Raw genomic sequence first — 15767 nt, 5'->3', positions numbered from 1 at the left:
TTTAAAAACAAATACAGAGTTAGGTCATTATTTTTTCATAGTCCTCGCACATTATGTCAGGAAAAGTTTCCACCACTGTGGAGAAATGACCGCATCAGCTCTTGGCAACAGAAATGTGGCTGCCAGACATTACTAATTTCAGGAAACCCTTAACCTATAATTTCCTTTTTTTACTCCATAGGGATATAGGAGAAGAGTGTATTAGCTTCATTCCCATAAATGTCTTAAGTTTTAGTGAACTGGCTGTTAAATTCATTTCCCCAGTGTACCCCCTTCTCTACTCTTCACTATGGTATATTATTACAGACCTTTTTCACTTAGCATTTTGATTTTTACTTCATTCTTATTGAAGATTTTTTTCCCCTTTCCATTTGTGGCTATCTTTATCACAAGAGCTGGTAAACTGCAAGCACTGACAAATGGCTTATGCTTATAAATTACAAATTTTAAAACTCATTTTACATTTGTTTCCAGTGTGCTGTATTATTTTTGTATCCATAAAGGCATCACCCTTCCCTTTTCTCACATTTGGGCATCCCTCGTGGCTCAATGGTAAAGAATCTGCCTTCTAGTCAGTCCCTGGGTTGGGAAGATCCCCTGGAGAAGGAAATGGCAACCTACTTACTCATGGACAGGGGTGCCTGGCAGGGTACAGTCCATGGGGTTGCAGAAGGTTGGATTCAACTTAGCGACTAAACAACAACAGCAACATTCTTTCCTGGAGGAGATGACTGTTTATGCTTTGACTGTGAAGGTTTTGTTTTTTTTTTAGTGTTTCTATATAGAGAGACATAAAAATACCTTATAATTTTCATTAAAAATTTGTTGGTCAATCTGATCAGTAGTCCTTTAATTTCCTTCTACTATGAAAGGAGGCTGATTTGCTTTATATCCTAAGATTGTAGCCCATCTGTTGAGTGCCAGGATTATCACAGTTGCTTCCCCTCCTTGAAATCCATGGGACAGCCATCTAATTAATTGTCTTGACTTACTTCCACAGTAAGTTTTTGTTTGGATTTAGCCTTTCTTTGAATTTCAGTTCACTTTTGTGATTCTAAGTAGCTATTTGTGATCATCTTTACTCTTCTTCTCTGTGTGGTCCCACATGATTATGTAGAATCAGCTGATTGTGATGTTTCATCCATTCTTTTAGAAATCCTACTTACTTAAATGTAGATACATTTTTTCACAGGTGTGTCATTCCCACTGGCTGTTTTGGGATTCTTCATAATTCCTACAAGACAGAATTTTTGAAAGTACTTTGAGGAATTTTCTGGGTTTTCTTTTTCTGGTTCTCAAGTGGAATAAGAAAAAGGAACCTGTAGTAGTGTGCTTAATATGGTCTTCATGGCCTTCTCCATCCGGCCTTGAAACCTGTTTTTTTCTTTTTTTAATTTGTTTTTTGGCAGTATTTCTTTTTCCGAGATGCAAACCTATTGATTTGTTTTTATTAGTTTCACAGTTCTGCTATTGACTATAGAATATTTGAAAGTAAATTATCTAATGATTTTTTCTCTTGTTTTTCCCACTGTACTTAGTTATTCTATAAAGAATAGAAATTGTTGGATTTATTTCTTCTATATTAGGGTTCTTGGAGAGGTAGTGAGTGGAAGATACGGAATTGCAAAGATAAAACTTTATTTCTTTTCATATTTGTAGTGTGGCTCAAATACACAGTTGCTTCATGTGTTTCAAGAAGACTTCATTAGAGGATATAAACCACATAAGGAAGATATGGAAAAAAAGGAAACAGAAATATTTTTTCAACCATCCCAAGGTACTTTTAAAAAATAGTCTTGAGTTTGCTACCTTAATCTTAAAAAAACTCTAAACTTTCACTGAGTGTAGGTCTTTTATCAAGTCATCACTCTCATGATTTTTGACAAATACACCAGTTCTGTCATTATTGTGTTTTTCTGGGTAAAGAACATATGTGGGTAAAAATTGGATATATTTATTTTTTAATTAAACTTTTAATTTTGTATTGGGATGTAACTGATTAATAATGCTGTGATAGTTTCAGGTGGACAGCAAAGGGACTCAGCCATACATATACATGTACCCATTCTCCCCCACCCTCCCTAAAAATTATATTTTGAAAGATACTTTTACTGGTGACATAGCCTTTTGCCAATAAATGTTACATGGAATCTAGTTTAATTGTTTAAAAACTTAACCTTGATTGTTCAATACTACAGTTAAATTATTTTGATTGTTAGTAGGTATCCCTGTGGTGTCTTAAGGAAGCCAATTAATTGTAGTATAAGTTTAATAAAGATTATTGATGACTGTAGAAGGAAGATACTATGTTGTATGGTATATCAGGAAACTCAGGTACTCTGTGCATTAAAGGTACTGTCTCATAGATTTCCTTTCTGAAGGGTTGTATTTCTTTCTTCTTGAGAGAAAGTAGTTCTCCTAAGGCCATTCAGGGGTGGGATGGGGAGGGAGGTTTAAGAGGGAGGGGACATATGTATACCTATGGCTGATTCATGTTGATGTATGGCAAACACCATCAAATATTGTAAAGAAATTAACCTCCAATTAAAAATAAAATGTACAAATGTAAACCATATGCTGTTTAAACTTTTATTATTTAGCTTAAAATATTCCTTTTAGAGGTTACAACTTTGCAATTATAAAACATTCATGTTCTATTTGAAAGTGAAATTTGAAAATAGCCATACTGAGTAGAATACTTTCTGTTTGAAGGTAGGAAAGATATGTCCTACTTTAAGAATTCATTTTCTGTGATGAATAGTTTTTAATTTTCGAAGAGTTTCCAGATACTTTGTCTGGTTATAGCTTGTAAATATTAGAAGGTCATACTTTATTTTCTGAGTATAGCTTTTATCACAGAATTATGTATAGACTTTTAAGGAAGACATTTCTACTGAATTTGTATGGTTAATTTCATTTCCTTTAGTGGAAAATCAGAATGAGTTCCTGTACTCTGTGAGGCTAGCTCAAACATCAGCATGAATCAGCCATAGGTATACGTACATCTCCTTTAGTTTTTGTACGGTTTCCTCAATGTTCTTGATTTTATAGCTGTTTCCTTAAGGGGCTTGAAGTGTGTGTTTCTCCTCTTCCCTTTCCCTGCTGCATTCTATACACTGTTAAGTGTTTTGTTTTCAGCTATGCTAGGCCTTTGTTGCTGCATGGGCTTTTCTCTAGCTGTGGCAAGTGGGGGCTATTCTCTAGTGATACATGGGCTTCTCATTGTGGTGGCTTATCTTGTTGCAGAGCACAGGCTTTAGCAGTTGCAGCACACGGGCTCAGGAGTTGCAGTTCCCGGGCTCTAGAGCACCGGCTCAGTAGTTGTGGTGCATAGGCTTAGTTGCCCCATGGCATATGGGTTCTTCCCAGATCAGGGATGAAACCCGTGTCTCTTGCATTGGCAGACAGATTCTTTACCACCGAGCCACCAAGGAAGCCCAGCATTGTTTTTTCTTAATTTGTTTGGATCCATATCCATATAGAGTCCACACATAGTGTTTCATTTCTAGGAGCCTTTTAAGCTAAAGTAATCCCCCTTTATACTCCTATCATGCCACTAATTTGTTTTAGAGAAAGTTATTTTATAGCAGTTTTTCTGACCAGTTACTTGTGGATGTCATTTAAAATTTTTCCTGTGAAGTGCAAATGAGCTCTTATGTCCATCACAGAAGGACATAAGAAAGAACATAATGTTAGGATCTCGTTTTTAGTGATGCTAGGGTTCAGAAAATTCACCTGGTGGCGCCAGTGTAAAATATGCCAGCAATCTATTATCTCATGGTTTCTTCCATTGATATTGCTGCTTTTCAGTCAATTATTTCATTAAGGATTTTCAAGTATGATTTTTTAGTTTTGTCAATTCCCATTTATTAGCTGGAAAGCATTTGGAAGGAAAAGCTTTTCCTTGTCCACAAGAGCTTTTTGGCTGTCTTGAAATAGAGTTCTTTTTAGAAAAGGTAGAGTAAGTGCTTAGTTCTTTCTCTTTAATTGATGGTGTCAAAGGAGTTTGTTCCCAGGTTCCTGTCAGTGGTTACGGATGAATGTTGTTGTCTTTCTTTTTATTTTGTGTGTCATTATGAACCCATTTTAGAAAAACTCTTTATTGAATAATATGCACACAAAGATATATCAATCATTAATTTTTATATACTTAACATATTTCAGTCAGTGCAATCATAATTTTAATGTTCACATTGTCCTGTATTAGACTGGTGAAGATACTTTCAGCTGGTCCTGAGTCCTTTTGACACAACCCCATTAGTTTTGATAATTTGCTTTCTTTCAGGCACAGCAAGATATACCAGGCTTCTCTTGTAAATAGCCTTTGCAAGAATGGAGTCACCCCCCGCCCCCGAATTGTTCCTTCCCGTGGAGCATGGTATTCAGAGGCCACAATTTGTATTTTAGCAGTGCTCCTTGCCAATGAATTGCCATTATGAGTTTTCATTTTTTTCTATTCTTTCTTTTCATTGAATGAAATATTCTTTAAATTCTGTGGTGCTTTACAGTTTTCAAAGGTCTCACACCCGTAACTTCATATAATGTACAGGTTTACATTTTTCAAGAAAGTTTTTGCTGTCCTTTGTAGATCTCATTATCTTATATGAAAAATGTAATTGTCAACAGAAAAATTGTGTTCACAAATAATCTTTTCATAAAATGTAAAATTTCTAAAAAGTCTCTTCTGTACCACCACAGTCAGCCCACTAACCATGACTGTCTTACATATCTTACATATAGAAAAAGCAGAATATATGTTTACTTCATTCTTTGCATTTAATTTCCAGTTTTCCCTTTAAGGAGTTAGTACCTCAGTTACTTCCAGGGGCATCCAATGAGGCTGACTTGCTCCCTCTCTCCCTCTTGCTTTCTCTCTCTCTCTTCCTTTCATTTCTTCCTTTTGGTCCTTCCTGTCCTTCCTTTCTTCACTTATCTTTAAGTGCCCTCTTATTTTTGGTATTTTTATGAATGTGTTTTAATAAATTGTGTTCATTTTTATTCTTTGTTGCTCAGATGGTCCCATCTTTGATCAGTAGGCATCCATTCATGTTGGCTTTTGTACTTAATGACATAGCCCCATTAGTCTTTGATAGCCACTTAACTTTTAGCACAAAAGATATAAAACTGTTTCTAAACATCTTTTCTTCTGTTTCCTTCCAGCTTCTATACATACCAAGAGATTTTGTTTAAACAAATGTCTTTCTCTTAACTCTATAGAAACATGTGAACATGTGAAGTCACTCAGTCGTGTCCGACTCTTTGTGATCCCATGGACTGTAGCCTACCAGGCTCCTCTGTCCGTGAGATTTTCCAGGCAAGGGTACTAGAGTGGGTTGCCTATAGAAACATGTTAACTTAAATATTTCTTTTCCTTTAACAATAGGATATCGGCCACCACCATTTTCAGAAAAGTTCTTTCTAGTAGTAATTGAAAAGGACAGTGATAATTGCTCTATTCTCCACATGTGGCACCTTCATCTTAAATCCATACAGGCATGTTTAGGTAAGTAATTATATAACAATTTTATGTAGAGATAATATGAGATAAATACATTTTTACTGGACATGCTTTAGGTTGGTTAACTCTTTAAAATGATGATCCAGTGAACTATAAATTGAATTGCTGAGTTGAAGTATGTATATGCCAAACTTTTAATTATAGGGCCATAAATTGTTAATGAAACAGGTTAATCTAAAAACAAACCAAATGGGTACATTAGACATATTGAATTAATAAATTTGATTGATTTTTAATTAGTATGTACTAAAGGTCTAGTATGACTCTGTTCTAGATACCATGTCTGTATAAGTCAGTTTTGCCTGTAAAATTAATATTATAATTTTTTGTTGGTTAATAAACACTGTCATCTGATACTGTGCACATTTGCTATAGCATCTTTATTTTTTTTTATTTTTTTTTTTTTTTTTGCTATAGCATCTTTAAAAGAAACAGATTTGCTATTTAGAAAAATGTGATTCTGAAGTTCCAAAGGGTGGAACTGATTTTGTGGAATATTAGGAAATGTAGCAGTGATTTAAAAAAAAATTTCAGCCACACTTTTGCCATTCATATTCATATTGATGTTTTTGCAAACCAGAAGATGTATAATATGAAGTACAGAAATTGATTATGAATCTTTCTTTTTAAAACAAACTTTGACTTCCTGAGAGAGAATTTAAATGAATAATTGCATGGTTAGCCTTATCAAACTGCATCTGCCTTAAATTGATTAATCCAAAATTTTTGAGAATTTTGAAAATTGATTTTTATATAATTTTAATGATTTTATACATACTAAACATTACAGAAAAATACTAGTGTATATGTTTTTTGTTCCCTTGATAATCAACATCATCATGTAACTATGTAAATAGCAGTTCTAACTGGGCCCTGAACTGGCATTGAAGAAGCCAAATGATGCAGTAGAACCTTTACCCATGCCTGGTTGAGCCTAATCCTCTTGTGGTATGAGGAATCCCCACAACTTTTCAAAGCCTTTGGAGTTAATTCTTGGCATATGTGTTGTTTCACAGAAAGGCAGGAGTAGAAGGATCTAAAATCTTGTCAGGAAGAGAATTTTATTTCTTTTTTTTAAATTGAGGTTGATAGCATTATATAAGTTTCATGTGTACAACAGTTAATTTGACTTCTATATACACGACAGTTTGCTCACCACCAAAAGTCTGGTTTCCATCTGTCACCATAGAGTTGACTCCCTTTACCCGTTTCACACCCCCACCCCACACACACACCCTCTTTCCCCTCTGGTGACTACCAGTCTTTTCTCCGTTTCTGTGTTAGTCTTTGTTTTGTTTGTTCACTTATTACTTAAAAATATTCCACATATGAGTGAAACCATATGATATTTGTGTTTTTCCATTTGACTTATTTCACTTACGTAATACCCTCAAGGAAGAGAGTTCTTAACCTACCAGAAAATATAGTATTTTCTAGAGATAGGCACAGAGGGTGAGATGAACATACAAATATAATAAATAAATGTTGCAGAGTATCTCATACATGTCACAGAAGCACAGATAACTAAATCTGCTTAGAGATTTTTCACTTGACCTAAATTTGAAAGCTGGAAACTTTTTAAACAAAGATCAAGATCACTGTGCTTACAAAGCCATTCAACTAGTACTGTCTGAAGTTTGTCTGAAGTTTCCTATGTTCTTGAAATCGTGTTTATTGTTTCAGCATTTGATAGTTGATAGGCTGGTATTTTAGTGTCTTCTTTGCCACTAGCTAATTATAGGAGCTTAGGAAAATCATTAAGCTTTCCAAATTTAAAAATCTTCTTCTCTTAAGTGAGTCAGTACCTTGTTATTTGTCAATTTGATTTATGACCTATCTCCTTCAGAAACACCTTGGCTGCTTATTAATCCAGATTTCTGGAATCTACCCCAGAACAACTGACTCAGTGTTTCTATGTTTAGGCCTGAGAATCTTCATGTTAAAGCTTCCTCAAGATTTTTATGTGTTTTCAAGGTTGAAAACAGTGAAACTAGGGAACTTAAGTTTTTTTTTCCCTATATCTTACATGTTGTGCTTCTTCACTGACAGTATCCCTGTGATGTAATTGATGATGCTAAGAAAGGGTAAAATGGTTTAAGAAAATTATCTCAAGGAAAATTTTAAACTTGATCTTGTCTCCAGAATACTTTGAAGAAACTATATTTCTTATATTATAACAAAGTGTTGTTCTAGTTCATGTACACAGTGATGATAGTAATGTATTTCATAATTTGTTTTCAAAGCTAAAGCTTCAGAAGGTGTTTCATCAGAGAGTCTGCTTTCAGTCCCTGGACAGAAGCATGTAGACTCTTCTCCAGAAACCTCTCCTAGTGTGAGCCCCATGTCACATTCCTCATCAATTGCCAACCTTCAAACTGCTAGTAAACTGATTCTGAGTTCTAGATTGGTATATAGCCAACCTCTTGATCTCCCAGTAGGAGTTGAAGTAATAAGAGCAACACCTTCAGCAGGTAAGATGTTAAAACTGGACACTTATAGCTCAGAGCAGTCTTCAGTGCATAAGATGGATGAACTCTTCTGAAACAGGTATAAAGTTGACACTAAAAGTTTTGTTTTCTAACAGACTCACAGACTTAGAAAATGAACTTATGATTACTAGTAGGGGGAGGATGGAGGAAGGGATAGTTAGGGAGTGTGGGCTGGACATGTACATACTGCTGTATTTAAATGGATAACCAACAAGGTCCTACTGTATAGCACAGGGAACTCTGCTCAATGTTATGTGGCAGCCTGTATGGGAGGGGAATTTGGAGGAGAATGGATACATGTATATATATGGCTGAACCCCTTTGCTATCCACCTGAAACTATCACAACATTGTTAACTAGCTATGAAAAGTGAAAGAAAGTGTTAGTCTCTCAGTCACGTCCGACTGTTTGTGACCCCATAGACTGTAGCCCGCCAGGCTTCTCTGTCCATGGAATTCCCCAGGCAAGAATACTGGATTGGGTAAGCATTTCCTTCTCCAGAGGTCTTCCTGACCCAGGGATCAAACCCACATCTCCTGAATTGTAGGCAGATTCTATACTGTCTGAGCCACCACTGCAGTATAAATTAAAAAATTAAAAAGAAAGATTTGTTTTCTACTATTGATGCATCTTTTTAGAAACATGTATATATTAGAAATTATTTCCTGTGATAAATATAAAATAAATACAATCAGCTTGTCAGATTATGGTGTGAATGTTTTAATGCATGGTTTCTTGCCTGCACTGTCGTTTCCAAGGAATTCTACAGGCAAGAATACTGGAGTGGCTAGCCATTCATTCCCTTCTTCAGGGGATCTTCCTGACCCAGGGATCAAATCCACATCTCCTGCATTGAAGGCAGATTCCTTACCATCTGAGATATTGTGATAGCAAAATTGCAAAGAACATATATGTTCATATGTAAATTATTAAAGCTTTTTTTAAAAAAATATTAAGGCTTTTCATCCACATTGTGCTATTATTAAGTATGTTTGAACAGGAGTTGGCAGATACTTTGGGGGGAAAATACAGGACACAAGTTTATAGTTTGGTTTGCCTAAAGTGATACTGACTTTAGCAAGGTGGATAAAATAGTTTGGAGAGTAGGACTGACATCTGAGTTTAAAATGATCTGTCATTTGTGGAATTTGTGATTGAGGAGTTCCTAGAATAGTGTTTTTGAAGACTCAGAATCAGAGGTTCAAGACTATTCTGGTTACTGGTGAATGATTTTGAGTATGAGATTCTCTTACTCATCCCTAGCTTTTGAAACTTTGAAAGTATTTGGAAAGTTCACAATATACTCAAATAAGTTTATTAGAATTAATAATGATAATTTCTATTTTGCAGGGACTTTATAAAATACTTTCAAACATCTTACTGGACAGTAACACTCCAAGGGAAGTAGTAACATAATCCCCATTAGATAGGTAGAACAGACTCAGATGTTTAAGTGGGTTTCCCACTGTTAGGAACATGTTGATAGACTGGAACTTGAATCCAGGCTTTCTGATCCCAGTCTTAATCACTGTTACCCCTCATGTTATCGTTGACAATAAATGGGAAGTGTTAATCTTTTGGCCATCAGGGATAAATATGATGGTTCTAGTTCACTGTTAGGAGAGCATGAATTAAACCTGTGAAAAAGGTGAGATCTAATGTCTGTCTGGTTGACTGAAAGCATTTTGCGGTGGAGTAGATCTAGTGTCTGGATTATTTGAGGGCCAGTTAGAGGAATTTGAAGGGAAAATTCTAGTGACTGTTAATGTATTTATGATGAAAGTGATAAAAGATACAGCATGAAAGTCCAGTGAAGTGTGTGTGGTAAAGATGTAATTTATAGCAGATAACAAGTTTATTGATTGGTTAAACTTTGACTTGTTTAATTGATTTTGAGTTTTATTTTAATGAAATATTTGATTTAGTAAGGGACTACAGAGTTATTCTGAACAAGTTCATAGTGGATTTGAATTAATCATATTCTAGACTTTGAGTATTAGCATATTATTTTGTGACTCTCTTATTATGATGACCTACTTTTTCTTTTTTAAGGCCATTTGAGTTCCTCTTCAATTTATCCAGTGTGCCTTGCACCTTATTTAGTTGTTACAACTTGTTCTGACAATAAAGTACGCTTCTGGAAATGTTGTATGGAAACCAACCTACAGTGTAAAGGTGATGAGAAGGAAACCTATCATTGGAGAAGATGGCCCTTGATGAACGACGAAGGAGAAGATAATACCAGTACAGTGAGCATCGTGGGAAGACCAGTTGCTGTTAGCTGTTCATACACGGGTCGCCTTGCAGTGGCTTACAAACAACCAATCCACCACAATGGTTTTGTTTCGAAAGAATTTTCCATGCATGTTTGCATATTCGAATGTGAATCTACTGGAGGGTCAGAATGGGTTTTAGAACAAACAATTCATCTTGATGATTTGGTCAAAGTTGGGAGTGTACTTGATTCACGGGTCAGTGTTGACAGTAATCTCTTTGTGTACAGCAAATCAGATGCACTTTTGAGCAAGGATAGATATCTTATTCCGAATATCAAACATTTAGTACATTTGGACTGGGTATCAAAAGAAGATGGTTCCCACATTCTCACAGTGGGGGTCGGTGCTAATATCTTCATGTATGGGCGGCTTTCAGGAATTGTGACTGAGCAAACAAATAGTAAGGATGGAGTAGCTGTCATTACTTTACCACTAGGTGGAAGTATCAAGCAAGGAGTTAGGTCACGATGGGTTCTTCTTAGATCTATAGACTTAGTGTCCTCTGTTGATGGTACACCTTCATTGCCTGTCTCTCTCTCTTGGGTAAGAGATGGGATCTTGGTGGTAGGAATGGATTGTGAAATGCACGTATATGCGCAGTGGAAGCACGCTGTCAGATTTGGAGATGTTGACACTGATGGTTCTGATGCAGAAGAGACAGCAATACAAGATCATTCTGCCTTTAAATCTAGTATGTTGTCAAGAAAAAGTATTGCTGAAGGAACGGCTGTTGCTGATGATGTGTTTTGTTCACCAACTGTAGTTCAAGATGGTGGCTTATTTGAAGCTGCACATGTCCTTTCCCCTACTCTCCCACAGTATCATCCCACCCAGCTGTTGGAATTGATGGATTTAGGGAAGGTTCGCAGGGCCAAAGCTATTCTCTCTCATTTAGTAAAATGCATTGCAGGAGAAGTTGCAATAGTTAGAGATGCTGATGCCGGAGAAGGAACTAAGCGACACCTCTCTCGAACCATTAGTGTAAGTGGCAGTACAGCAAAGGATACAGTTACCATAGGCAAAGATGGTACTCGAGATTATACTGAGATAGATTCTATTCCTCCACTACCCTTGTATGCATTGCTTGCTGCCGATCAAGATACAACCTACAGAGTTTCAGAAGAAAGTACCAAAGTACCACAGAGCTATGAAGATCATGCAGAAAGTCAACCAGAGGACCAGTACTCAGAGCTGTTCCAAATCCAGGATATAACAACAGATGATATCGACTTAGAGCCAGAAAAGAGAGACAACAAATCAAAAGTAATAAATCTTTCTCAATATGGGCCAGCTTACTTTGGCCAAGAACATGCTAGAGTACTTTCTAGTCATCTCATGCACTCAAGTCTACCAGGCCTTACCCGTTTGGAGCAAATGTTCCTTGTAGCTTTGGCTGACACGGTGGCTACCACCAGTACTGAGCTTGATGAAAACAGAGATAAGTGTTACTCAGGTAAATACTCTCACTAAAAATTTATAAAGTTTTTGTCAATAGAACTGTCTGTGTTATTTATATAATGACTCATGTATTAAATTGCAATCTTTCTTTAAACCTTACAGGGAAATGTTCTCTCTAGTTGACAGTTAATATTAGGTAAAATGATCAGTTGTGAAAGAAAAGACAGTTGGGGTAGACTCTGACTTGTGCACATAACTTTATGTATTTGTGATATCTTTGTGCATCCTCACCTGAGTTTTTATCCTGAAACTCATATCATTTTGGACATACAGTCTTTTTTTTTTTTTAACAGATTGATTCCAATGGTTTATTTTTATTTTGCTTTTAGCGATAAAAATGCCCCATTTGTTAATTTTGCTATTGAACCACCAGGTTTGTAAGGAGCGCCCCCCACCCCAACTCCCCCGACACAACTTGTTCATCTTCACATTTCTAGGTACAAATAATTTTTTTATAATCACCTAATTTTCTCCAAAAAGTCTTGAGAAAGAGGTTTTCATACATTTAAATGTAATACGTGTCTTGCTTAATTCATTCTGTAACCAGAAAAATTTTGGCTACGTCCTGAAACGAGATGCCATTCTTTTTTATGCAGATAGTTGAAGTAATGGTGTTGATTCTAAATGATGACATTAGCAAAGGAAACCAAAAATGATTGATCATTCATTCATTCAGTAAATACTGTGGAGGAGTGAAAAATTGCTCTGTGCCAGGAGCTTCATGTACTTTATCCTATTTAATTATCACAACAATCTGCTAGTAGGTAGCCGTTATTATACTTGATTTTTTTAGAATAAGACACTGAGAGATTCCAGAACATACAAGATCTCATAGATAGTAAATGGCAGAAGTGGGATTCAGATGTGGATAAATCATTGCCTCCAAGCCTGTACTCTTTTAATTATTTAAAGATTTACATGTTTGAGGAAAAAAGTCTGTTCCTAAAGCTACCTGGAATATCTCTCTTCATATAGACTTACACCCTTAAAATGTGTCTCCAAAGTTCTTTGTAGATTCAAATAACTAGTGACTTTTAGAGGATTTTGCCTATGACTTATTTTATAACTCTAGTAATTAAAATTTTTTTGAATCATTATGAGGTTGTGTGCAGTAGAGCAGGATTCTTCCCAGAAGAGCCTTAAGCCTTTGTTGCCAACTTAATATTTATTAGTATATATTAGAGATTTTACTCTGGGGTGTTAAGAAAAGAGCTATGTCATAATCTGTGAAAAACAGTTTAAATTTTCAGATACAAAACTGTATCCTTAGTTAGGCAATATAAAAGTGGTTCCTCCTATCACAGACTTGCATGAGGTGGATAAGGCAGGAATGAATGTCTCCATTTCACAGGTGGGAAACTGAAGCTCAGAGATTAAATAGTTACTTATCTCAGTTGATAGATTCTAAGTAAATGAATCCCTCCCATTGTTCAGGTGAGACAACCTAGAGGTATTCCGAACTCAGCTTTCTCTCACACCCCAATCTAGTCCATTGGCGTATGCTGTTAGTTCTACTGTGTGGAGACTGCAGACATTTCTCATCACCTTTCCTGTTACCACTCTGGTCCAAGTCACTGTCACATCCTGCCTAATTACTGACAAAATCTCCTAAAACTGATTCACTCCTGTTGCCTCAGTCTGTCCGTCACAAGGGAACTAGTGATTGTTTTAAAACAAAATCACCTTAAATCTCACCTCTGCTCAACAAACACTGGTGGCTTCCCATGTCCCTTTAGAAAAAGAGCCAAATCCTTCAGTGGTCTTCAAGGCTCCAGGTGATCAGTATTCATATCACTCTACTGCATTGGCTTCCCTGCTGTCCCACAAACACACCAGGCGCACTCGTCTCAACATCTTTGTACATACTGTTTCCCCTGCACAGAATACTTGTCTTCCAGATTTAGGCACCCTCCACTCCCTAACCACCTCAGATTTGAGCTGAAATGTCATCTTGGTGGATAGTTCTTCCCTGGTCGCATAATATAAAATAGAACCCTCTTACTCCAGTACTCCCTTTTCTCCCAGTCCGGCTTTATTTTTCTCTGTAGCATTAATTTTCCACTAGACACATTACTTCTTTGTTGTTTGTGCCTGTCTCCTAAGATGTAAGCACCCTGGAAGTAGGGACCTTGCCTTAGTCCTGCCAAATCTGCAGTACCTAAACTGTGCCTCCAATGTAGCAGATGCTTAATTTGTTAAATGGGTACATGAATGAGTGTATGAACAACTACAGCTAATGGGAAGCAGAGCTGGAACTTTGACAGTTTAAGATGTTTTATTTTCTTCAAGAAAATATTTGATTCAATACTCTTGAGTACTTCCTAAGTGGCAGTTACTGGGCTAGGTGCTGTTAGTATTTTTCTGTTGCTTTTATCCAACAGTGGCTATAATTTTGAACAAACTTACCATGCTTTCATACCTCTGCTCAACTTTTGAGCACATTTGTGAAATCAGAATTGAAGTTCAACCTTAACTTGGTAACACTAGCCTGAGGAGTCAAATTTCAAATATGGATAGTACCGTATTTCATTTGAGCTAACCAATCTAGAAAATATTACCTATTTAATAATATAAAAAATAATTTTACTTTATTATGTAATTCCTATTTTTTAAAATAGGAAAAATTCACATAGAAAATATTTTTAAAAAATATACCTAACTATACAAAATATGTATTTTTTGTAAGTTATTATTTAATGTTTATTTTCTAACTTTCCATTGGTTTATGACCTGTTGCATTCCTTTTCCCTTAAATTTATTTCCTCTTTAAAGGAAGAGACACATTGGATGAGTGTGGTTTACGGTACTTATTGGCGATGCGCTTGCACACTTGCCTTTTGACATCGCTGCCTCCTTTATACCGAGTACAGCTACTTCATCAAGGTATTGTTTGAACCTTTGTGCAATTTTTATTTCATATTGAAGTGGTTGGTATACTCACTGTTGTGTATAAACATTAGATAAGTCATCACATGCATACCCATCACTAGCCTTAAGATCTTCCTGTCTCAGGGTACCCACTTACCCTTTTACTGTGTTATTTTTCAGCTGTACTCTGTGACTTTTGCTCATCTGTCTTAGTTTTTCAGACTTCAGTCATCAAAAGTCATAGTAGTTTAGGAGTAAACTGGGTAGTCTGGTTTTATAACCTAAAGTGGTCCTGAATTTCTATGATATCTGATAGGCTTTCTTTAAAAATTTTGCCCTATGAATTGTTACTTGTGTTTACTTTAATATAAGCATTATGTTCTAAGTTATTTACTCACAACTAAAGTTGATGTTTCAGGAATATCTGCCATACAGTAACCCAGTAGATTTGCATACTTCCAGCACACTGCCACTCTGATTTAAGATATATAGACTTATATCAGCCCCCTAACTTAGGGATTAAAAAATCAAAACTGTAGAGTTTAAAGTGACCTGGCAAGATATAGGTGGTTTATTATTAGAGTTTGAACTAGAATTCCAGTGTAGTGGGCTATGTCCCTTTTGAAACCAGCATTTTGGATACAGCTCCATAAAATATTCTTTAATATTATAGGACCTAGAATATCAGGCTTTATAGTTCATTATTCTTACCCATAGTATTTACCCTTTACTGTCAATAAATGCTTTTTTTGAAAATATGATTCTAACAGCTGTCTAATAGTCTATCATGTTTTTAAACTATAATTCATCTGTCCTTTACTTTTTTTCTGAAAATACAAATTTTGCTGTTTTTTCTTACTTGAATTATCATGCTACTGAATGACCTTACAACTTTACATATAAATATTCATATATATCTAATTACTTCCTCATATTAGTTTTCTAGTGGTAAAACCACTGAACCAAAGGGCTTGAAAATTCTTAACACTTATAAATATTGCTACTTTCAGAAAGACTGTGCTAACTTAAATTCCCAGAACCAATGTTAATGATGCCAAAACTCAACTCATTGCAATACTTGATATTATCATTTAGAACAATCTATGCCATTTGGAATAGGTTAAAAAATGGTATCTCAAATTTTAGTTTTAATATTTA

General features: G+C 35.7%; 1 protein-coding gene across 2 annotated transcripts in view; it reads left to right on the top strand.

Moving 5' to 3' along the window:
- The window catches only part of DMXL2 (Dmx like 2), a 177333-nt gene that overhangs the window by 111847 nt on the left and 49719 nt on the right, over positions 1 to 15767 (top strand). For both annotated transcript variants that reach the window (XM_040226516.1, XM_040226515.1), the window contains exons 15-19: positions 1660 to 1777; positions 5384 to 5503; positions 7762 to 7989; positions 10060 to 11736; positions 14514 to 14624. In XM_040226516.1, coding sequence (XP_040082450.1) covers positions 1660 to 1777; positions 5384 to 5503; positions 7762 to 7989; positions 10060 to 11736; positions 14514 to 14624 — 2254 coding nt within the window. The remainder of the gene's footprint in view (positions 1 to 1659; positions 1778 to 5383; positions 5504 to 7761; positions 7990 to 10059; positions 11737 to 14513; positions 14625 to 15767) is intronic.

This window comes from Oryx dammah, unplaced genomic scaffold (assembly GCF_014754425.2).
Source record: "Oryx dammah isolate SB20612 unplaced genomic scaffold, SCBI_Odam_1.1 HiC_scaffold_26, whole genome shotgun sequence".
Lineage (NCBI taxonomy): Eukaryota > Metazoa > Chordata > Mammalia > Artiodactyla > Bovidae > Oryx > Oryx dammah.
The sequence above is the reverse complement of the archived record's forward strand: the minus strand, read 5'-3'. Positions and strand labels throughout refer to the sequence as shown.